Source organism: Trachurus japonicus, chromosome 18 (assembly GCF_045865225.1).
Source record: "Trachurus japonicus isolate A0001 chromosome 18, Traja_1.0".
Taxonomy (NCBI): domain Eukaryota; kingdom Metazoa; phylum Chordata; class Actinopteri; order Carangiformes; family Carangidae; genus Trachurus; species Trachurus japonicus.
The window spans coordinates 11,501,574-11,525,126 of record NC_140924.1 but is presented as its reverse complement, the minus strand read 5'-3'; the positions used below and the strand labels follow the sequence as shown (position 1 = coordinate 11,525,126).

General features: G+C 41.7%; 2 protein-coding genes across 2 annotated transcripts in view; one reads left to right on the top strand and one right to left on the bottom strand.

Annotated features, from left to right (window-relative positions):
- Window positions 1–7,456: 7,456 nt before the first annotated feature.
- bmp15 (bone morphogenetic protein 15) lies at window positions 7,457–9,942 on the bottom strand. Its single transcript, XM_085806414.1, has 2 exons — window positions 9,483–9,942; window positions 7,457–8,469 (listed from the first exon to the last, which is right to left on the bottom strand). The coding sequence occupies exons 1-2, from the start codon at window positions 9,784–9,786 to the stop codon at window positions 7,457–7,459; spliced, it is 1,317 nt and encodes a 438-aa protein (XP_085662540.1). The 5' UTR covers window positions 9,787–9,942.
- A 3,319-nt stretch (window positions 9,943–13,261) lies between these two features.
- shroom4 (shroom family member 4) overlaps window positions 13,262–23,553 on the top strand; it is an 80,954-nt gene continuing 70,662 nt past the window's right edge. The window contains exon 1 of the mRNA XM_085806477.1: window positions 13,262–13,629. Coding sequence (XP_085662603.1) covers window positions 13,507–13,629 — 123 coding nt within the window. The 5' untranslated portion in view covers window positions 13,262–13,506. The remainder of the gene's footprint in view (window positions 13,630–23,553) is intronic.

Genomic DNA, 23,553 nt, shown 5'->3' with positions numbered 1-23,553 from the left:
TCTCTGCTTTATATAGACGGGCCTTGATCCCAGGAGAGGGAGAGCGAGAGAGGGAGGGAGAGAGAAAGAGAGAGGAGTCACAGTCCAGCTTGTGTCATCCGCCCCTCGCTCATTCTTTATCGCTTTTTCTTTTTTTTTCTTTCTTTTTTTGGCCCAAATGTGACATAAATTGTTTGCAGAAAACTGGTGATTTCTCCAAATGAGGTTAAATTCCTGTCACTCTTTCCCTTTTTTCTTTTTCTTTTCCATATATACGAACAGGTAACGTGAGCACAGGTGGATGAGACACAGCAACACGTGATCTCAGCTTGAAGAGAGACTCAGCTGGGTGAGAGAGGTCAAAGAGGTCACTGAAGGTGTGTGTGAATGAACTCGCAGCGAGATAAGGCTCTCGAATCTGCAGTAGAGTCTGTGCTGCTGCAACACGTCTTTGACTCCACCTGATGCAATCTCACAGCTCCACTTATACAATGCAGACGGATACGGACGATGCTGCTGCAGGTGTGGTTTACGTAAGCAGGTATACAGCACCTGAACGCAGCACGTGACTCCTATGAGTGTTTAAACACAGTAAGTGTCTGCAGATGTTCCTGCAGCTCCACATCTGTTGATTTTAATTAAAAGAGAAACTGAAATTACAATTAATGTAACTCAACACAATTTGCATGTCAAGCCTCTGTACGGTGGCCCCGAGGGCTCAAAGCACACATGTAAAGACACTGGAGCGTTTTACTGTAGTTCAAGGCGTTGACTTCTTTGACTTTGCACTTACCTTAGCATTAGATAGATTAGATAAAAACTTTATTGATCCCTTGGGGGAATCCCTTCAGGACACTTTTGCTCCAGTTCCACTTGCAGCGTCATATGATAAAAGATAAAAAGGGAAAGAATACACACAAACAAAGAACCACAGACACAATTCTTACCCCAAAAAATTGTGCCAAATGTGAAATATCAATATCAATATGGTCCAGCAAGTGTGAAAATAACAGATAAAAAAGTTAAACATGGACAGAGTTAGCAGCAGCTGCATCCTCCTAAGTGACTTATTAATTAAATGACTAGAAAATATGTTATGCATCCTCCAGTTTCATCTTGGACAAAACCAATATTTAAACCCAATAGGCTATTTGTCATTATTGAGCTGTACTGTAGGTAGGAGCACACAATATACGTACAGTATAAAATGCCATAACAATGTTCTTTACCCTAAACCACCAATGGCTACTGGCTGAAAGGGTTATGGGAATATTTTGTCTCATAACCCTTTATTTTCATCTGTGAACTCTACATTCAATTTGAAACAGAGTAAAAATGGAAATAGTGACTGAGCCAGTTAAATATTCACACACTCAAAGCTTCAGTCGGTTGTTTCTGACTCCTGTTCACCATGAAGCTGCACCAGAGGACGAAGTCCGAGTCCTGAGTCCTGGTCCTGAGGTCAGTGGCTGAGGTGTTCTTCATCGTCTATCACCAGGTCCTAACGTTTGCTAATTAGACACGTGAGAGACGCCAGCACTGGTCAACTGGGTCATGAAGACAAAGGTGAAGACACCAGCACGTTCACAGCACATGTAGCCTACAGTTTATGGTACGTGACAAGCTGTTTTTAGTAAACCAGGACTGATATTTGACAATATTTTGTGTCTTCAGAAACACATGACAACTCAGTCTTGAGTTGTTTCCTCAATTTGTAGCTTGTTTATGTCAGTGTGTCTGTTTTCTTAAAGTTGCAGATCTGTTTCTGGAACATTTTTTACTCAATTGCGTGAAATCCTCCTCACACCCCAATTGCAACCAAGTAATGTAGCCTAATGCTTTTTCACAGAAATGAAAAAGGTCTGTCACCTCTTGAATGGGCAATCTTCCAACACCCTCCAATCTTGTTGAACCAAGTCAAGTCAATTGGATCGTGATGTGTCAATCAAACTGCCATTAGTCCCTCCCTCCTCTGTGCGTACCGCTCTTCATGCACTAATTGCCTCAGTCTTTAACGAGTTACAATGCAGAAAAGACAACGTCAGTAATCCATTGTACCACACTCCAGTCTGGTTGGTGGCAACGTTCCTCTAAACTGGATGGTTTAATATGGTGTTATGTGTTTTCTAAATGAGCCGTGAGAAAAAGCTGGCGGAAAGTTAACGATGCTACACAGTGAAGCTCTGCTACACAGTAGAAAACAACAGGTAGAAAACTAACCAGCGGCAGCCACATTGATTTAAAATAAAAGTTTGAAAAGTACCTAACTTCATCAGTTTTTCCACTATTGAGTTAAAAATAACGCCAACAGTTGCGAAGTTTGTTGCAACATTAGCTCACGTTAACGTTAGCTAACTTTACGTTAACTCGTCTAACTAGCAATTATTGCTAACAGGTTAATGTTGCTAACCCTAGCTTCTTTCATCTGTTGGTTAGTAGGTTAACAATGGTTGTATTTATCAGAGCATTAACTAGATTTATGTCCAAAAATCCCATGAAAAAGTTTTTAATTAGTTATTTTGCCTGCAGGAAAAACAGCAGCAGGATAGTCAGTGTCGATATGTTAACGTTATGTTGGTCAACTACTGCCCAGAAGTGGCCAAAAAAAAGAAAAGACCCACAGTTAATAAATGTATTTGATCTACTTTAAACTGTCCTTTTTTGTTTGTTTGTTGGGTTGAGATCAAACCTATTGCTGGTCAAAAGGTGGACTACTGTTGAACCACAAAATAATATTCCCATAGTCATGTTTTATCAGGTTGGATCAGGTCAGGCCTGGAAGAGACAAGGATGTTTTTATCCAAAGGGATTCCCGGCCAAGACAGACTCACACTGGTTTAAATTTAAACACCTCCCAGAAATGTGAGAACAAGATGAGGGATCATGGAGGATCGGAGGTCGGAGGTTTAACGGAAAATTCCTGCGCTGGTTCCTGTAAGGTTGTTCATCTCCCCGGAGGAGCGGGAGCAGGAGACTGACAGGAACCTCGTGCTACTTCAGCTCCGAAACATCTGCATCGCACATTATCACCAAGCCGTGACTCATCGGCCCCAACAGCTGCTGCACAGGCAAACTGCAGAGACATGAAATTAAAAGACTTTAGCTGTTTGGTGTCTGGCTGTCGTTTTGGACTAATGCAAAAGTGAAAGCAAAATGTGAAAAGTGCAAAAGTAGCATATAAGAATGGACATTTTAAAAGAGTATTTACCATATCTTTAAGTGAGAAATCAGCTCTGCTCAACATTTAATTTCACTGGTTGCCTTTCTTCATGTATTATCTGCCTCTTTTAATGCTTTAAGGACTTTTAATTTGAAAGGCTGTATCATTTAGTTGCAGGTTATAGTCAAAGCCAAAGTTCTTGAAACCACGAAACGTTGAACTTACATCGATTTATGATGTGGACCAGATGATAGTGAACTTTAACCACTGCTGCAGCTGTGACGCTAATTTCCAGCTCTGAAATTAGCTTCTTTTCATTTCGGTGATGCTGCCGATGATTTTCACCTCAGGTTCGTATATATATTATCTCAATCAAAACATGAAAACGAGACAATTGATTCAAATAAACTGCAGGTTTTCACACTTTTTCTTGAATTAACTCTTGTCTTTCCTCATAAGTACCTGCAGGAAGTTTCTTATTTGAGCTTTAATCACAAAAAATAAACATTTCATTAACAGTTTTGCGTTTTTTTTGTCATTTTATTTTAAGTCTATCCTTATATAATTTGTTTTATTGTGTCCTGTGGATTAGATAGGACTGTGAGTTTCATTTCTAGCACAGTCTGTCTGTCGGTCGACTGTCCATCCACCGCATTGATCTTTAGACTCTGATTACCATGAAGAATTATTCCCTCGGACAAACTAATCGAAGCTGCAGACATGACCTCATCTGACCGTTTTTTTTTTTTTTTTTTTAGCACCATGTGGACCGAGCAGGCCAATGTTCAAAGAAATGGGTTACCAGGAAGGGACTTATTAATGTGGACAGGCCTTGAGTCCAAGCCAGCAACTGTCAGATAGCGGACGTGATGACACTCGTCCCTTCTCCCCTATATTAGAAATCATCTGGCGTAGCAGGAATTTTAGATTTCAATCAGATTACCAGGAAATATTCATCAAGATCAGTACATTAGAGTATATTTACATGTTTGAACTCTATTGTAATTGTGAATCTTTACCTGAAAAAGCATTTCAAGAAGGCTAGAAACACAGAACATGGTATTTTTTAGAGTTAAACATTTGTAGTTTTAGTTTAGGCCTGGCCAAGTTAGCTAGGAATATCATCAGCACTGGCTAATGTGGTAATTGAAAAATGTTTCTTACTGGAAGACACTTTAATGTTGGCATGATAGCTCCGCCACATGAGAAGTGTCAGAAACTATGTTAGCCTCCAGTATATGTGGCGCTTACAGGGGAAATTGATTGATTGAGTAGTTTATCAATAGAAAATGAATCAATAACAGTTATTTAAAGTTGCAGTTTGTCAAACATGAGGTATTTCAAAAACAATGACACACGGCTACAGTAAATGCAAACACTGACTGATCTGAGTGACTGTCTGGCTCTGACTCACTTTACCAGCTTCATTTACGTCCCTTGAGAAAGTAGACGGGGACGTCCCGTAAAACTGAGGTCTTCCAGTCACTAATTAAATGTTTATGTAACAGTCGCCTCTGCAGATCAGTGGAGAAAATAAGAAGAAGATGTGGACTGACGACTGAGCCTGAATGAAACATTTATTTCTCACAAAACACTTTTTTTTTTTTTACCACAACTCCATGATTCACTTCATTGTTATGTAATCTGATTTTAACCCAAAGTGCTCAAGGGATCACAGTCTGAATCATATTGATCATTGACTTTGTAAATGTGTTTTCATTGTCACACTTCATTGTTGTTGATGTGCAACTTAAAAAAAAGCACACAACGTAAGTCGACAAAACACAAACACATTCCAAGAATATGGGTCGACTTGATAAAGACTTCAACATGCACAAGCAAAATAGAATCAAGTGATGTATAATCCATCAATCAATCAATCAACAAAATCTATCAAGCTTTATTTACATAGCGCCTTTCACAAGTTACACTGCAGATAAAAGAGCTTTACAAATGACTGAACACAAAAGACAAAAATAGACTTGAACAGTAACAGCAATAATATGAATAATTGAAATAAATTAAAAAAAAAAAAAATCTGATAAAAAAGTAGATAAATTAAACAAAAAGTTTAAAAGACATACTCAGACTTAGCAATTGAAAGATTTTGGTTCAGAATCAATAGAAACTATAGAATATTATAAAATGAATATAAACACTAAAATACTAAATTATAATATATAACACTTTGTTATATACCGGTAAGTCAGATTGAAGGGATGATTGAAGTGATGAGTTTTATGTATCAATATTTCCAGCTCCTCTCAGATCCTGTATTTGACCGTTTTTAAATGAAATGAACAGATCTGAAAGATTTTTAAAAAAGAGTTTGATATTCTGTGATATACGTGTGTTTGTTTTCAGTCTCTATATGTGTGTATGACTCTGTGTGTTTGCGTGTCTGTCTGCACACGTGTGTTATGTGCTCCGTTCAGCCCACACACACAGCTCCATGTTGCGGTGGCCGTGTGGGTAAACAGTGACGGAGGAGGACCGGCCTCTCTCTGACCCACTTACAGCCCCTCACCCACTGACTCTGACCTTCATTGAATTTACAGTAAAGTTAAAAGACCCTGAACACATCACATCACTGTGAGAGGATCCACTTATAACCTGCTCATCATGGACGACGGATCATTTTTGCTGTGGATCTGTGTGGAAAGAACAAAACAAAACAAATGACATACAGGAAGTGTTTGAAAATAAAATCATTACAACTGAATTTAGAAAACACAAGAAGCAAAAACAAAAGGGATAATAATGAGTTAAAGACGTGCAGAATCGAATACGAGATTCAAACCCTTGGTCAGAAGAAGGCTAAAGGTCAGGAGAGTAAATTATACAACAGGAAGGAGGAAGTGTGGTTTCTTTTTCTTCTTTCTGTGTCAAGAAGTTGTTTTTTCCAAACCTTTCCTGCTTCTTCTGGCCTGGTTATCTACAGATGTGTGTCACGGGGGCTACACCTTCGATTGTTGACATCCAGTTTGACCTCTTTCTTTTTTTTCTAGATGTCAATATCTCATGTCATGACCTTCTTCTCCTGATCGTGAGGTCAAGGTGAAACAACACAGATTACAGCGAAAAAAAAAAAAATGCAGTGTTGTAATTGTTGAAAAATGTATCCTTTATTTTTTCTCAAGAGGAAACCCAGTGAGAAAACAAACCACATTGGTCTGTTGATAGAACTTTTATGCACCAACAGCACCATCTAGTGTATATTCAATGTTACTGCAGCCTACTGAGATTTTCCACTTCGAGACTCCTTTACAAGGGTTCACATACATGAAGTACATACATTTGTGCTGCGAAAGGTATCACAACATTTCCATGATCTTCGTCTTAAACCTTAAGGTTAGTCTTGATCTTAGAAAATAACAACTGGTTTCAAAAATCATCCAAAAAAATAAGAAAAGAAGGGACAATAAATTTGGTTTTAGAAAACATGCATTTAATTTTATTATTCATCTTAACTTGTAATAAAAAATTGCATTCTTTTCCACTTCCACCTGTAACATTCAATAAAGTTTTTTTCCACTTCATTATCATTCACTTTGTTTTGTTGTCGTCTCTATGACAGGCCAATAGCAGCACTTTTTTTTCCGAAGACCCCTCCCAATATAAATATGTACAAAATGCAACAACTCAAGACTGTTAACAGCAAGAATGTAACACATTTTTTGTAACACACGCTACAGTTCAATAAAATGCATTGTCTTTTTTATTCAGTGCTTACTTTCTCACAGTGGAACATGGCCTCACACAGTGGCATCATGTCATCCAGGAAATTATTCTTTTTACACACAAATACTGGATTTTTTTTGTCTTTTTTGCAATTATATATTAGTGTCCTGATGATGTGACAGATCAGATTTTTTTTTAAAAGAATGACACAGAAAAATAAAGAACGAAAAGACGAACAAGAAGAAAGAAAGATGGCTGTGGTGTGAGGCTGAAAACTCAACTCCAACAGAACAAAAACAGCTTATTTTAATATCACAAACGAACCAGTGCTTCATCCTAAAGGTATCCGTTCTCTTAAAAAGGTTCCCATGATGTGTAAATAACATTATACAACCGCATTTCAATTCAACAGCACGTTTATCCCACATTAGTCCAGAGTACCAGGACTCTCCTTTGGTTCACATTATTCAGCAGCTGCCTTTTAAAGTGCTTTAACAGGGATGGTGAAGATCTGAGACCACAACGACTTCCTCCCTCCCAGTCTGGAGCTGGTTTGCGGTTCGCCGCCGAGTTGTAGATCAAACAAATGACCCATCAAATCCGTCCCATTCCAAGTCTCTCAAGTTTTTCTGTCTTTCAGCGACACGTGCACGACTCGGCCACCATGTCCTCCAGCTCCCGGTACTCCACCTTCTTCTTGTGCACCACCAACACGCTCATGGGCATGTACTTGTACGGCACGCAGGACGGCGGTGGGACGTCCCCGACGCCCAGGTCGTTGATGACCGTCTGGATGATGGCGTGGTTGGGGGAGTGGTAGCCGTAGTGCAGCACCCGGGGGCAGTCGCCCTGACAGAAGCGAGGGTTGTACACCGGCGGGGCGATGAAGTAGTGGCCCCAACCGAGCTCGTCGAAGGAGAGGCGGAACGAGTGGAGCTTGCAGCGGTTCTTGGGCATGCCGGTCTTGCGTTTGTAGTTGGGGATTTCGGAGATGATGGACGCCGACGGGGAGGTGGAGAAAGACGAGGAGGAGGAAGTCGGGGCGTTTTTCAGGGCATCCAGCGAGGGATCTTTCGGTTCCGACGAGTCTTTGGAGCGACGGCGGCGGTGGCGAAGCAAAGGGTGCCACTGGCCGATCCGCCTCACGATGTCCTCCCCTTCGACCCCCAACAACTCCCCCATCCAGTCCGTCACCTCCCGCTCCTCCTCCAGGTACAGGAGAAGCGACGGCACTTCCAGGTGAGGCTCCTCCGTAGGAATGCCTCGAAGGAGAGTCCACCACCACCACCACCAGAGGCTGCTGCCGTCCTCTTCGCCAACCCCGGGTTCTGTGCACAAGTACTGGGCAGTGAGGGTCAAGTGTGGCCCCTCGCCCCGGTCCTTCCTCCGCAGGACGTGCGCCGTGATGTCCGTCTCCGTCCACCGCTCGTGGGGCTCCATGGTGACCAGGCTCTCCGGTCCCAGAGAGGTGATCTGAGCTCTGCAGCGGGGCGGCTCTCGGTCCTCGGTGGTACTGGAGGTTGTTGTGGCGGTGGAGGAGGAGGAGGGTGATGACGACGAAGATCGGAGGTGGATGAAGGAGGCTCTGATGAGCTGCTCCGAGGGAAGAGTGTCGAGGTTGTACTGTACGGTGAAGGTGTAGTGATGGTCTGAAGGAGGAAGGACACAACAGAAATTAATTGATAAGACACCAAGGTTAGTAGGCTATTTGCACAGCTCCACTACTTCCTGAACTTACAGGAAACAAAGGAGCAGCATTAAGTTCAGGAGGTAGTGGAGCTGTGCAAAGAGCCCATTGCCAATTGTTGAAGCAACTCAGCAATCTCATCTTTCATAATGAGCAATCAAGATGGTTGGGGGATCATTCTTGAAAGAAGGGTTGATCGTTTTTGAAAAGGAACCCTTTATTGATCCATTTGAACGTTAGATGTACAGTACAAATTTCACATGAGCAGAGATTTTGCACCACTACAGTCCAAGAAAACAATCAAGAATCCATAAAGCCAAAACATATACTATATAATTACACACAAACGTTCACCTGCCCCGAATAGCGCTCAAACCAACACCCGCTGCCCTCATCAAACTCATCAAATACACCAATCCAACAACTTCAAAAAAAAAGAAAAAGTTCATAGATAAGGGACTCAAACATCAAACAGCATCCTACTGGGTTCTTGGCAGTCATGTTTGTTTGTTTTTTCTGGTTTAACAATATAAGAAACCTCACTAGGCGGCAATTGAATCAAGTGAGCAATTAAAATATTTTGCCCCTTATCCAAGTGGCTTCATCAGTTCCTTTTTCAGACTAGTCAGTCAGGAACTGATGAAGCCACTTGGATAATGGACGAAATGTCTCCAAAAGACAAAAACTACGTCCAGTTGACTTGATTCAATTGCTTGGAGATGCCTTGACTTTGACAAATGAGAGTTGGCACAGACATTATCAGAAACATGGGGATATTAAAAAAAAAAAAAAAAAGAACTCCCATGAAATGTGTTTGGAACCAGTGTGAAACATAATAAGTCAATGGAGCATGCATTAAAAAAGTTATTGCCCTGCCAAAATAAAACACTTGGTGAAGCTGTGATCCACCTGTTGTGCTCTGTTACATTAGATGCAGATATTTAGAAGATTAGTATTTATTTATTTATTTATTACCTCTTGAGGCTGGGAAGTAGTGCACTGAAGAGGCCGAGGGTCTCAGCAGTCGGACCGTGTTGGAGCCGAACTTCCGGTGCTGCTTGGGCCTGCCGTCCGGCCCCGCGGCGCTGCGGTACAAACTCAGCATGAACTGCACGTTCTGGTCCGACTCGCGCTCCGACGTGTGGGGATGATGCTGATGCTGCTGATGATGGTGATGATGGTGATGGGAGGAAGTGGCCATCTTTGACCTGGCTGCGACTTCGGTGCAACTGAGCAGGAGGATGAATAAAGAGGACAGGAGGTGGACAGACGCCCTCATGTTGGTTTTAATAAAACCTCTGGTGCTAGCGAGCTCCACCAACGAGGCTATTACAACGGACAACAACAACAACCATCCTTCTCGGCCGGCCGCGAGTTACAGGCTCACCTGTTCACCAGCGGCCATTTTGCTCACGACATTCAACTTCCTGAAGGCGACGGCGACGACGAGCCCCCAGTTAACGCTTCCGATAGAAGACACGTGATTGGTGGGTGAGTAGAGGTGCTCGAATGTTCACCTTATTTTCCATGGCAACCAGAGTTTGTTCTATTTTCTGTTTGACGCCGTTGGTTGATGAATGTACGTCAACGTCTCCGCCATTTTGGATTTGGCAAGAGTAAACAAAGTGAACAGATAACCAAAAAAACTCAAAAACTTCAATATTTCCATATTAGTTTTGTTTTAATTAAAGGGTTAATTGTCTACATTGAGTAAAAATGAAATGTTTTTGTCTGATTCTTGAGGCCAGTTAAGTTAATTTTAAGTTTAATTCTTAGTAAACAGCCAAGGCAAATCAGCTTTTTTCAGGAAATGTAATATGTGCCACTCTGTTTTACTAAATTAATTTGATAATCTGACTCTAACCTGCCAAGGGGGTCATTCCTATGTTCCCACAGCCTTATGTTCCCACATTTCTAACTTTTGTTGTCTCTGAAAATTAGGCCCTATGTTCCCACAGGTCCCACCATTGGTTGGGTTTAGGCAATGAAGAAAAGAGTTGGTTAAGTTTAGTAAAAAGACCCGGTAGAGGCTAGACAGGCCAGATAGATAAATAGGTAGAGAGAGTCCAGTGGGAACATTTGAGAAAAATCTTAGAACTGTGGGAACATAGGGCTGTGGGAACATAAGGCTGTGGGGACCCGATAAAGGCCTATCCTAATGTTTTAAAGAAAAAAGTTCTTTTAAATTCTCTTAGACGCTGAATCAATTAAAAAGTCCTTCTTACTATCATCTGTGAAGGTAAAGGTGTTTAGTAACAGTCATACAATATAATAGCCTACATCCATGATTTTTTATAGATGACATCAGCGCCATCAGGTGGCACATTGACACCACTGCAGCAGTTTCCAGGATTGTTAAATTTGTCTGCAAACAAAACTTTGCATTTAAATTGAATTATGGTATGTTATATTCAGATAAATGCTACACACACATACACACACATTGGCTTTGTTACGGTGGTAAGTGCTCAACACACTGCAGCTTCAGAAAGCACATGCACAGACACAAAGGCGTTGCAAATTCTGAGGCAAACCTGATGATAGTAACATGACTCGGTTTCAGGGCTAAGAATAACTGGTGACTTGGAATCATCTTGCATTTTTTTTGTGCGATGTGGTGTAGTTTTTTATGTTTAGACGACTCCCAGACTCGGGCTATTTTTAAAGGAGTCTGATTGTGTGTTTTGATACGTTGTTTCTTTGTGTGTGGGGGTAATTTGAAGCCTTTTGGTATCACAGAGTTTTCTGGTGAATGAATTGTTCTCAGGAACAGCAGGGATGAGCTGAATGAACAGCATCCTGAAAAAAAAAAACATAAAGGCCTCTCTCTCTCTCTGTGGCAGCGTGGACGGAGAGACGTTTTCTCATCTGACCAGAACAAACTCCTCGTGGTCTGGATGAAAGGTGAGACGTCTGGACATGTTCACATCTGTCTCCCTTTTCTCTTTGATTGTCCCTATCTGTCCCTCTTTACGTGTACATGTGTAAAGATAGTCACTGGTACACACACACACACACACACACACACACACACACACACACACACACACACACACACACACTCAAATAAGTGGCACTGCAGTGTGGTGGCATTCCACAACAGTGATTATCTCCAATCCCGATCTCCTCGGTCTGCAGAGAGACTGTGGGAAAACTACAAAGGAGACAGACAGAAAAAAATGGCCGTTGGAGCTGGAGAGGCTGAAACACTTTGTAAATGTTTATTCCAGGCAGAAATTCACCAGTGAACACAAGAGAACAACTGTTTCACCTTGAACTTTAAAAAGCTGAAATAGTGCAGAGCTTTCCACTTTGACATTTGGGCTAAAAGGACTGTGTGAATGATTGACATATTATTTGAATAAGCTGTCCAGGGAGGTTTATTTACCAAACACAAACATTGACCTAATTACATTAACTTACATTGGATTTCAAATTAAAGATCACGAGTGAGTTAGATGGCGACACCATAACATCTATCATCAGTCAGCCACATTAAGGGGCCAAGTAATGCTTATAGTATAACTTACAAAAACATAATTATTGATAGAAAATTGCTGCAAGAGAGCTTAAATAAACTCACATAAATTGTGTAACTATAGCTGATTATCACCGGAGCGGAAAATTAACAAAAAATGGCAGTAGGGGTTGTCTTATGTAACACTTTTGAGAGCCTGTAAATTGCTTGTGTAAATGAGTCTTAATATGGTGGTTAGACAAGACGGCTGGTTTGATTGGTAAGGCTTCAGAAATGTGTGCGACGTGATACCAAGTGTTGTTGTTGGCCTCGGGGGCTTGTGTGCTGTAGGTGCTCATGCTGCAGGTCTGCAAAGCCTCAGCGAGGATGGATGGAGGACTTTGACAGTCTCTGCCTTACACTTCACATGAAGTTGGAGTTACAGCAGTTTGTGGACAGGATGATTTACGTTTCTACAATCTGTAATAGTCTTAATTAAGGTGTGAGCAATTCTTAGATTGGCCGAGAATTGACCGGAGAGGCTTGTGATCACAATTTAGGAAGTAATTTGAACATATCCTGACTATAAGACCACATTCATCATCTGCATCAACAGAAAAACACTTGATATCAACAGTGTGTTTTGGCTGCAGGGTGTTTTTGGCAACACTTAACACTGCACTGCTGCTATTCCTCAAAAAACAGCAGATATAGCTTCAACAACACTTTGATTTGTGAGTGTTTCTCAGCAGATAAGTGTTTAACTTTAAAATAAAAGCTTTATGTTGTTGGGATATATGCAAATAGTCAAAAACATATGATTATTGGCTCTATTCGCCGCTGTGTGAGCCAGTCTGATGTTACTACAATACAGCGGTTGTTGCCGGAGCAAGGGACTCCCACCGGCGATTCCTATTGGCTACTCGCATCGAGAGCCTCTCTGCCATTGGCTGCCCGCTCTGTCAATCAAATCCCCCCGTTGTTCGAATAGTGGGCGGGACCTGCCCACCTCGCTTTGGGAAAAGTTTTCCCAAAGTTCGCAGCTACGTCAAGTCACTCGCCGTACCACCGGAAATACACGACGTATTTAACAAAATAAAAGCCTTATTTTTATTTTATTTTAAGGAAATAAAGTGGGTTATAAGCGAAATATATGATGTGATATCACCGATAGCGTAATGCAATGAAATACAAACCGGGATTAAACCCGTAAAACGCGCTAACGCCCACTTTTTTGTGTGTGACGGTTAACAACGTTGACCGGAAGTTGGCCGTAACTTCTTCGAGCTTGGCACTAGCCAAAAAAAAAAAAAAAAACTTTCTGCCCTCCCCCTCTAAACCCTCCACTCATCCATCCATCGGCTCGTTGTTGTCGTTACAGCGGTGATGGAGAAGCCGAGGCACCGCTACCGGCGCCGCTGAGCTCGCAACGACAGAGAGGAAGAAAGAAAGAAAGAGGGAGAGAAAGAGAGAAAGAAAGAGACAGACGGAGGGAGAAGGGTCGAAGAATAAGAAGAAGCGATATAACGGATAACGGAGAGGATGGAAACGGTTGAGCAGCTCGTCTCTTTCCACCACATTCAGGTCCAGTTGAGCGGGGGCGCGCCTTGGGGGTTCACGCTGAAAGGAGGGCTGGAGCACGGGGAGCCGCTCATCATCACCAAAGTAAGTTCACCACTGACTGTTGTTGTCACTGTTTTACACTGATCCATGAGTGAAAAAACACACTGAAACTGCTTAAACTGCTCAGAAACAGTGATACTGAGTCAACGAGTAAAGTCTGTGAAGTCCTCTACTCTCTAAATATACTTTAAACTTCATATTTAACACGTTTCAGAAGGAAATATTTCACTTTTACTCCACTTTTTGTAAGGATTGTTTGTGCAAAACCAATTAATCCAACTGTACTTGATTTTTTTTTTTTCAATTTAATGAGTGCAAATGCTGAAAAATGCCAATATCAGACGTAATACATACACCACAAATGGGAAATTTGGTTGTTACACCAACGAAAGTAGAACAAATATGCAAAGATAGAAATATAGAAGATATAAAACATAAACAAAGTTAGAGAGAGACAATCTGTGCAGTTGCCAAATTATTTCAAGAGTTGGCTAGTTATTTACAAGAATAGAATAAAATGAAAAATTATATGTACGCAATATCAGCTGTCTGGTTTTGACTATTGATAAGAGTTTCTTTCTATTGATTAATCAATGAATCGTTGACCCTCCAGTCAGAGCTGACATGATAAGTGGATTGACAGAAAATCAATGGGCAGCTGCTTATATAATTCATTTTTATGCAAAAACAGCAAACACAGACAAATTTAAGGATTCATGCCTTTTCTTCAGCCAATGGACTGAGAAAACGATGTAGAGATGAATCTATGATGAGAATAATCATCATGCACAGTGATATCACTCACACTGGGGTTGAGTTTATACAGCACAACGTAGTATTTTCTTGATGTTTGTGTGTTTGTCCAGAGATTGATGGTCATATGTTCAGAGTGCAGCTCTCAGACTGACAGTAGGAGTTTGTTTCTGTGAGGATGTGGTCCGTCCCAGAGCTCTAGCTCCTCCAAAACAGCAATTGTGGTTAGTTTTCAGGCTTGTACGACTGCTTGCGTTATTTCTGTCTGCTTCGCTGGCCGCTCGGTTTCAACTTTTCAACCCCCCCCACTTCACCAAAACAAAAAAAAGTCTTTATTTTTCTTTCTGTACATGAACTTTTTTAGATTTGCAGCGTCCTCTTCTTCCTCCTCCTCCTCCTCCTCCTCCTGCTGCTGCTGCTGCTGCTCCTCTGCAGAGAATAAAAAGTTATTGCCCAAAGCTAAAGCAAATATCCGGTGGTGGTTGATGTTTGTCAGCTGTCACTGTCGATGAATAAAGACGCCCTCCCGTCCCTCCATCGTCCTCCCAATGCAGCGGTTTGGGTTCTCAAAGTGTAGAGGTCAAAGGGTTCCCACAGGGGTGCTGCTGCTAACCAGGGTTCCCATGGGGGCGAGGGGAACCGGACCACTCAGACATGGTCTTACAAAGCCTAAAGAAGTCTAAAAATTGAGAAATTTAAAACTTTAAGGCCTTAAATCTGTTGAAGTATTGTGTTCAAATCTTAAATAATTTCAGACGGGTCTTAATTTCCTTATGCCCACATGTATCTCTACCTCAGATGCTGGATAAAATGCTCCCGCGACTCTTCATTGCATTTAATTGAATGCTTTTTCAACTACAAACCAGCCCAACGTGCCAATTTACTTTGCAAATAGTTTTGTGACTCTGCATTTCTTTTGTATGTTTTGCTTGTCATGATCAGAGCTGCAACAATTAGTCGATTAATCACACAGTAATCGATTATTAAATTAATCGTCAACTATTTAGCTAATCGGTTTGAGTAGTTCTTTAAGAAAAAAAGTCCAAATTCTCTGATTTCAGCTTCTTCAATGTGAATATTTCTGGTTTATTTGTTCCAAACTGAGTCGCTCTTTGGTTTGTGGACAAAACAAGACATTTGAGGACGTCATCTGGTGGTTTGGGAAACACTGATTGACATTTCTCAACATTTTTTAACATTTTATTGACCAAATAACTAATCGTTTAATCGTTTAAATAATCAACAGGTTAATTGATAATGATAATAATGGTTAGTTGAAGCCCTAGTCAAGATATAGGTCTTAAATTTCATCCATAAAGGTCTTAAAAAGTCTTAACTGTGAGTTGGTGAAACCGTCTGAGGGGAAACGACAGGTTATTGATCCGACCTGCATTGACGGCATCTTCATTGATCGGCTCAGACGGCGACGTGTGGCGGCTGATAAGATGTCCAGACGGACCTGTAGCGTGGTCGGCTGGTGTGTGTGTGTGTGTTTGCGTTGGGGAAGTGGTTACAGAGATTTAGTGTGTGCTTATAGATTTAGACGTGACCTCTCCTCGTGTGATAAAGTCGCCGTTTCCTCCCGGCCTCCTTCTCACGGTTCCACGCTGCCGGCGCTGAGCTGCTGCTGTCTTCTGAATTACTGCAAGTAATTATTACTGTGTGTTCTGCTGGGGGTGGTCTGTGTGTGTGTGTGTGTGTGTGTGTGTGTGTTTGTGTGTCTGTAGTCAGTGTGTATGTGTGTTCAGTCCAGTGCATAAGTAGGCCGCCTGACATGCAACCCCTCGCCCACGCCGTTGAGAAGTCGCAGCAGCAGCAGTGGCGGCGGCGGCGGTGGTGGTGTAAATGTTGGCCGGTGTGCATCCATATTCACCACAGTGCCACAGCAGGGAATGGAAAAGCCAGGCTCAGTCATCTGGAAACACACACACACACTCACAAAGTCACACACACACACACACACACACACACACACACACACACACACAGTAACACAGCCCCTGGGAAAATGTGACTGGGACTGCTAGAGGAGATAAAAATCAAACCGAGGTCTATGGCTGTTTTGTGTCCACTGGCTACTTTAAACACACACTCAGACACATGTTCACACACACATACACATACACACACACACACAATGAAGTAGCTCGGGCGGTGAGTAGCTCTGAACAAGGAACTGTGGTGCAGAAAAGTGTTTAATGATTAGGTGTTATGTCCTTGATGGAAAACTGAGACAGACAGAAACACATGGGGTTGTGGGTGGGGGGTGGGGGGGGTAAAGATGAGGTTTGCATGTGTGTTATATGTCTAAGAAAAGAAAAGAAAAGAAAAGAGTGTGTAATGTTGTGTTTTTAGGTTTAGTGCGGGTGAGAGAGTTTCCACCGGCCTGCGAACAGAGGTTTTACAGAGTCTGTATGAACCACAGCTGAGTACAGTCATAATCCCCTCACTTCCTACAGAGAGAGAGGGAGAGGGGAAGGGAGGTGTGTTTGTGTCAGGTTCAGATGCCAGTTTTATAAGACTTTATTGATCCCTGGAGAGAGATTCACATATCGCTCATTCCTGAAAGTGAATCCATTGAGTCATGGATCAAGCAGAGATTTGGTTGTAACAGCTTCTCAAATCTGAGGAGATTGTTGTTAATCAGACATTGGAGGCCTGTAAGAGGATTTTAAGGGTTTTTCTACTAGAAATGTTTTTTTTTAGATGTGTGATGAAGTGTTTGTGGTTGTCACAGTAAAGTTTAAATGAGATGAGAGACACTCGTCAGATCATTATTAGTTGTGGTGAACTCAGTTGTTCCCATGAAAAATGCCACAAGTAGTTGTGTAACAAGAGAGGACGAGGAGCTGCCAGGGTGGATGTCAGATGGTTGGTTTTGGAAAATAAAAGAATTGTTAGGACACCAACCAATTGACTGACTGGCTCACTGACCGATCTACCAACCAACCATCCAATCGACTGACCGACCATCCAAATGACCCACTGACCGACCGATCGACCGACCAACCAACAATCCAAATGACCCACTTACCCACTGCCCAATCAACCAACCAACCCACCAACCATCCAACTGACCGACCATCCAAATGACCCACTGACTGACTGACCGATCTCCCAACCATCCAGCCAACCAACCATGTGTCTGTCTGTCCGTCCAACCAACCAACCAACCAACCAACCAACCAACCATCCATCCAACCAACTGACCGACCATCCAAATGACGCACTGACTGACCGACTAAACAATCGTCCAACTAACCATCCAACTGACTCACTGATCTACGAACCGACCATCCATCCAACCAATCATGTGTCTGTCCGTCCAACCATCCAATCGACTGACCGACCCTCCAAATGACATCGGTCCTTCCAACCAATGAACCAACCATCCAACCATCCAACCATCCTCCCATCCAACCAACCACCTGACTGATCAACCAACCGACCATCCCACCAAGGGTCTGTCCGTCCGTTCGGCTATCCTTCGACCAACCATGCATCCATCCAACTGACCAACTGTCCAACCAACCACCATCCATCTGACTGACTTTCCTTCTGTGGTTTGGAGTGAATCTGAAAAGAAAATCGGATCAATCAGACTGAATTCCCGGTCCAGTTTAGATCCAATCCACCCATCATGTTGAGGGTCTGGTCCAAAACTCAATCCTATGAATATTTCATCCAAACAAGTCAATAGATCCATCAATATGGAAAGAACCAGTTACTTACTTGTTACTTAAACCCTAAAAGTAGAGTTTAGAAACATGCTGACTGCCCTGTCTGGGTGTTCATGTTTTGGGGAGTGTGTCCGACCGTGGCCCTTATGAGAGTGTGTACGCTGCTGGGTGGGGGAGGGTGGCTGCCCCAGTCTGAGACAGCACAGGGATATAAGCCATTTGGTCAACATTCCTCTAGGAGCATAACAAATTACTACTGTGGGGTGTGTGTGTGTGTGAATGGGTGTGGAGATTGTGTAGTGAGTACATGCATGTATGTTTGTGTGTGTGTGTATTGTGTGTAGTCCACATACTTGTAATTCTCTAAATTGAACACTTGTTTTCCTCCACAGTTAGTGATCAGTGACTTTTAAGTGCTCAACAAGTCGGTCTTTAGCTGAGTGAGTCAGTCTGACACTGTGTTGGTGAGTTATTAGTCAGTCAGCCACAGCTTAACCATGTGCTGGTGAAAATAGACGTTAAAGTGGAAAGAAGAAGCTGATTTACTCTTTTAAAACTAATTTATTAGGAATAGGATTGGTTAAATCGTTTAATTCCTGACTCGATTCCTTCAAACCTAACATTTGAACACTTGAACTTTGTTGTATTTCCAAACCGGAGCTAATTGTGCTAAAATAATTAGCAAGCAGGTTTAAAGTGGCACTTTGTACATTTTCCCTGCTGTTGAACATTGTTTCTTGCACATATTACAACATCAGAGGTTCTAACACCTCATCCAGGCCACGCTGAGTCATTGAAGCTAATATGGTTTGGGGCTAACTTGTTAGCATGCTAACTGAAGTGGCAGAAAATGCATGATGGGAACAAGAGTTAACATTGTTTTCCACCTCTGGAGACGAGTAAAGGAATAAAGTTTGATGCTGAATTGGTAACAGACTGGTTAGCAAACAGTTGCTAATGCTAATATGAGCTTGTTTTAATTTGCAGTTACATTGTTGTTGTAAGCTCAGCTTCACTAGGTTGGTTCTCTCTAGGGCCGTCCCCCCGACCAAAGACTTTCTTGGCCGACCAGTAGTCGTCATTTAGGGCCATTAGTCGATAAATCGTCGCAGATAACAGTGTTTTCCATTAATTAATGAGACTATGGCGGCCCGCCAAAGTCTCTTACAGAGAAAAATATTATTATTGTGGTGTTTCACAGCGTTTCACCATCTCTCGTCTCTGTCAGACTCCTGCTGCCTGCACAGGTCGCGCTAGCTAGTGAACGCTACTAAACACGCTAAATCACTAAACCTCCCTGTCGGACGGTTTCACACATCACACAGCTTATTTATTTATTTATTTATTTAATTAAAAGGATCCCCATTAGCTGATGCCAATGGCACAAGCTAGTCTCCCTGGGGTCCAAACTTATCAACTTGATTTACAGTAGCGTTAACTGACTCACAACGGCGATATCACAGGGAAAAAAACAACTGACAGTGAGTTTTTTTTCTGCGACCAGTCAACCAATGATATTTAGGTGGACTAATGACTTCTTGGTCGACTGACACTTGGTCGAGTATCTGGGGCGGCCCTCGTTCTCACCTGGCCGGCAGCAGCAGATCTCTTCACATGACCCGAGGTTGAACTGGAGAAACCTGTGATTGTCATGCTAATGAGAATTATAAGAGATCTTAATGAGGATTTTCATGATAATCCGTCCTGTAATGAAGCTTTAGTTGGATGAGAGAGACTCGGCAGATCAACAGGATCTGGATCTCTGACGGGTTCAGAAAACAGAAAGATGAGGAGATCTGAATAAGACGTTGGAGGAGAATAAGTTTGAAACATCCAGTTGCTCAACTTAGTTCAAACAGAAACTCTACATGTGGCCATGAAACATGTTTTTGTTTGTTTTTCTATTTGTGGTCGAATTTTTTCACGGTCTTCTTCTTCTTCTTCTCTTTCTTCTTCTTCTTTTTCTCTTTCTTCTTCATCTTCATCTTCATCTTCTTCTCTTTCTTCTTCTTTTTTTCTTCTTCTTCTTTTTCTTTTCCTTATCTTCATCGTCTTCTTTTTCTTCTTTTTTTATTTTTCTTCATCTTCATCTTCATTCTTCTTTTTCTTCATCTTCATCTTCATTCTTCTTTTTCTTCATCTTCTTCTTTTTCTTTTTTTTCTTCATCTTCTTCATCATCATCTTCTTCATCATCATCATCTTCTTTTTTCCTTATCTTCATCTTCTTCTTTTTCTTTTCCTTATCTTCTTCTTTTTATTTTTCTTTGGGGAGCATTCCTACCGTGTGTGTGTGTGTGTGTGTGTGTGTGTGTTTTAAAACAGTGTGAGCAGCAGCCGGGAACTGGGTTTGACCAGAGCAGGCAACGGAGATGAAGACGATAATCTTCCTCCTCCTCCTCCTCCTCCTCCTCCTCCTCCTCCTCTTCCTCCTCCTCTCTCTGTTGACAGTAACAGAAATCCAGGGATTTTACAAAAGAATGTTTTGACATGTGGTCGAAGGTATGCAACCAAATGTTCTGGGTTGGTAAACAGCTCTGTGTGTGTGTGTGTGGCTCTGTGTGTGTGTATGTGTGTGTGTGTGTCTCTGTGTGTGTGTGTGTCTGTGTGTGTGTGTGTGTGTGTGTGTGTGTTACTCCCTGCATTCCTGTAAAGGTAGCCTCCAGTAGCAATCTGCTCTGCGGGGGGTAGATGAGGATGCCATCAGATAGAGATGCTATTGTCCCTACTGTGTGTGTGTGTGTGTGTGTGTGTGTGTGTGTGTGTGTGTTTCCATGTCCTCTGCCCCGACGCGCTGCTGTTTCTAACTGTCCTAACTTTAACCAAAAACATATGTGGCGCTGCAACATAGTTAGTAGCTACACAATAGAGCATATTGATGAGAGCGGGAAGAGAAAGAGTGTATTCATCGTCGTGCCTCTGAGAAATCACACTGAGTGTTGCGTTCAGGGGCGGGATGGAAAAAAAATAATCGTTTAATCGCATCAACTCCTCTTAAAAAGGTCCCAAAGACAAAAAAAATAAAATAAATATATAAAAAGAAGTCACTTGTTTCCTGCTCCTGAAATACAATATGAACGTTGTTGTTGTTGAAAAAGCTGTCGAGTCGCACAAAACGAAACGAAACATCTGTGTAAGAAACATCTGTGTTGTCATTTTACACTAATTCACAGAACAAACGAGTGTCAGCCGAGGAAGTAAACAACAGATTGAACCGTTAAAAGGAGCAAAACATGGACCTGAGCTGGATTTATGTTCATAGCACTGGATGGAAAAACATGGACATTTATGAGACAGTTGTCTTCTTTTATTCACCACAACACAAAGATCCACATTTATAACTATAAAAAGTAACAAAAAAAGTCAAATCTTCACATTTGAGTTTGGTTCATCTCCTAATAAATGACTTAAAGTTTATTTATTTTATTTTAAAGGGACAGTACACATTAATGAACATCAGTACGAGTATACAAATGTAAATGTGTCGGAGTTAGCAGCCTGCTAATGTACATCCGCAGTCCCATGGCAGGTAATAAACAAACAGACAGAGGAATTAGAGGTCGAGTTAATAAAAAAATTAAAAGTTAAACAGTGATTCACATCATATAAACATTCATACGTACACAAAGTGCATGTCAGCATGAGTTCTATAACGTGCCGGGTATAAAGTGCCAGTTTTTAAAGTGCAAGTGCAAGTTTAAATAGATAAAGTGCATGAATAAATAAATGAATAAGTTCTTTTTAACGCTGTCACAACTTGGTTTTATGCAGTAGAAAATGTGTTTTAGGCCAAGAAATCACCTGTAATTGTCTAAAAAAACAACAAAATCAATATAAATCTTTGGATATTGACAGTTTTGTATCATCACACCGACACTGTGTAAAGTAACGAGAGCTCAGCTGATTAAATTGTAGTCGACACATTTAGTTGTGAGTTGTCAGGTCATCTCGTCCAGTGTTAAGAAACTGAGTCGACACACACTCGAAATGTTAAGAGAAACTGACAGAACGATGAAAATGAAAGAGAAAGAGAGACGAGGAAGACGAAGGGATGAAGAGATTGATCACTGAGCTGAGAGTTGGTGTGTTGTAAATGTGGGTGGATCAATGGCAGGAGCCCAGGAGTGTGTGTGTGTTGGGGTGGGGCTGGAATGTCTCTATCTCAGATCTGTGGAGCCTTTAGCTGTTTCTTTAGGCTACGTCTGCAGGCACACACACACACACACACACACACACACACACACACACACACACACACACACACACACACACACACACTGCAGTGTAGTGACCCACAGCCTTATTGCAGTTGCAGTGTGTGTGATACAAAGGATTCATGGGCGATAAATGTCATAGTAAAAGTGTTCGGTGTGTGTATGTGTGTGTGTGTGTGTGTGTAGGGTGCAGAGGTCCTGACCTGAGGCTGCTGCAGTTGTTATTGTTTTTGTCCAGCGCTCTGCAGCCCCCCCCCCCCCCCACAACCCCCCACCTCTCAAACACACACTTTACTCAGATTTCATGTGACGGAGCAGTTTTCTTTTTGCTGATTTGCAGCTTCAGGTTTTGTGGAGACTGTTTCAATTAAACAAGAGACTGAGATCTCACAGAATCTCCTGTGATCTAAACTAGAGCTGCAACAACTAATCGATTAATCGAACAGTAATCGATTATTAAGTTAATCATCAACTGTTTTGATAATCAAATAATCGGTTTTAGTAGTTTTTTTTTTTAAAGAAAAAAAGTCAAAATTCTCTGATTTTAGCTTCTTAAATGTGAATATTTCTGGTTTCTTTGTTCCTTTATGACAATAAACTGAGTTTCTCTTTGGTTTGTGGACAAAACAAGACATTTCAGGACGTCATGTTGTAGTTTGAGAAACACTGATTGACGTTTTTCAACATTTTTTAACATTTTATTGACCAAACAACTACTCGATTAGGCTAATCGTTTAAATAATCAATAGATTAATCGATAATGAAAGTAACCGTTAGTTGCAGCCCTAGATCTAACGTGACTTCAGAAGAGAAAAACAAGTGTGGAGGATGATGGTTGTCCTGACCTGAGCTCTTTTATGCAGCGAGAATCAAAAAACTGCAGCAGAAAATATAGATGAATTCTTTTTTCAGCGGTTTTGCATGAATTTCCCTCTAAAACAACTCTGTCTGGTAACGTTGTGTTATTATCTCATAGCGTGGTGAATGTGCAGGTCACAACTTGTCCACCAGAGCGTTGTGGAGTTGTTGGATTGTGTATTTGATGAGTTTGATGGAAGGAAACCAAGAAATCCCATTAGCCTAGCGTAGCAATTAAAGGTAACGAACCTACTGCTAAAACTATAGGGATTATGGCAATGGGCCAATTTGCCAAAAAAGTGGAACTATCCCTTTTAAAGTTGTCGTCATTAACTCCAGAGTGTGTCCAGCGTCTCTCGTGGCTCCGTCCACCTCCTGCTTTTGGTTTCTCTTAACAACATTTTTCGGCCGCTGCAGCAGCGACTGACGCTTCCACATTAGAGGAATCAGTTTCCGAGCCATT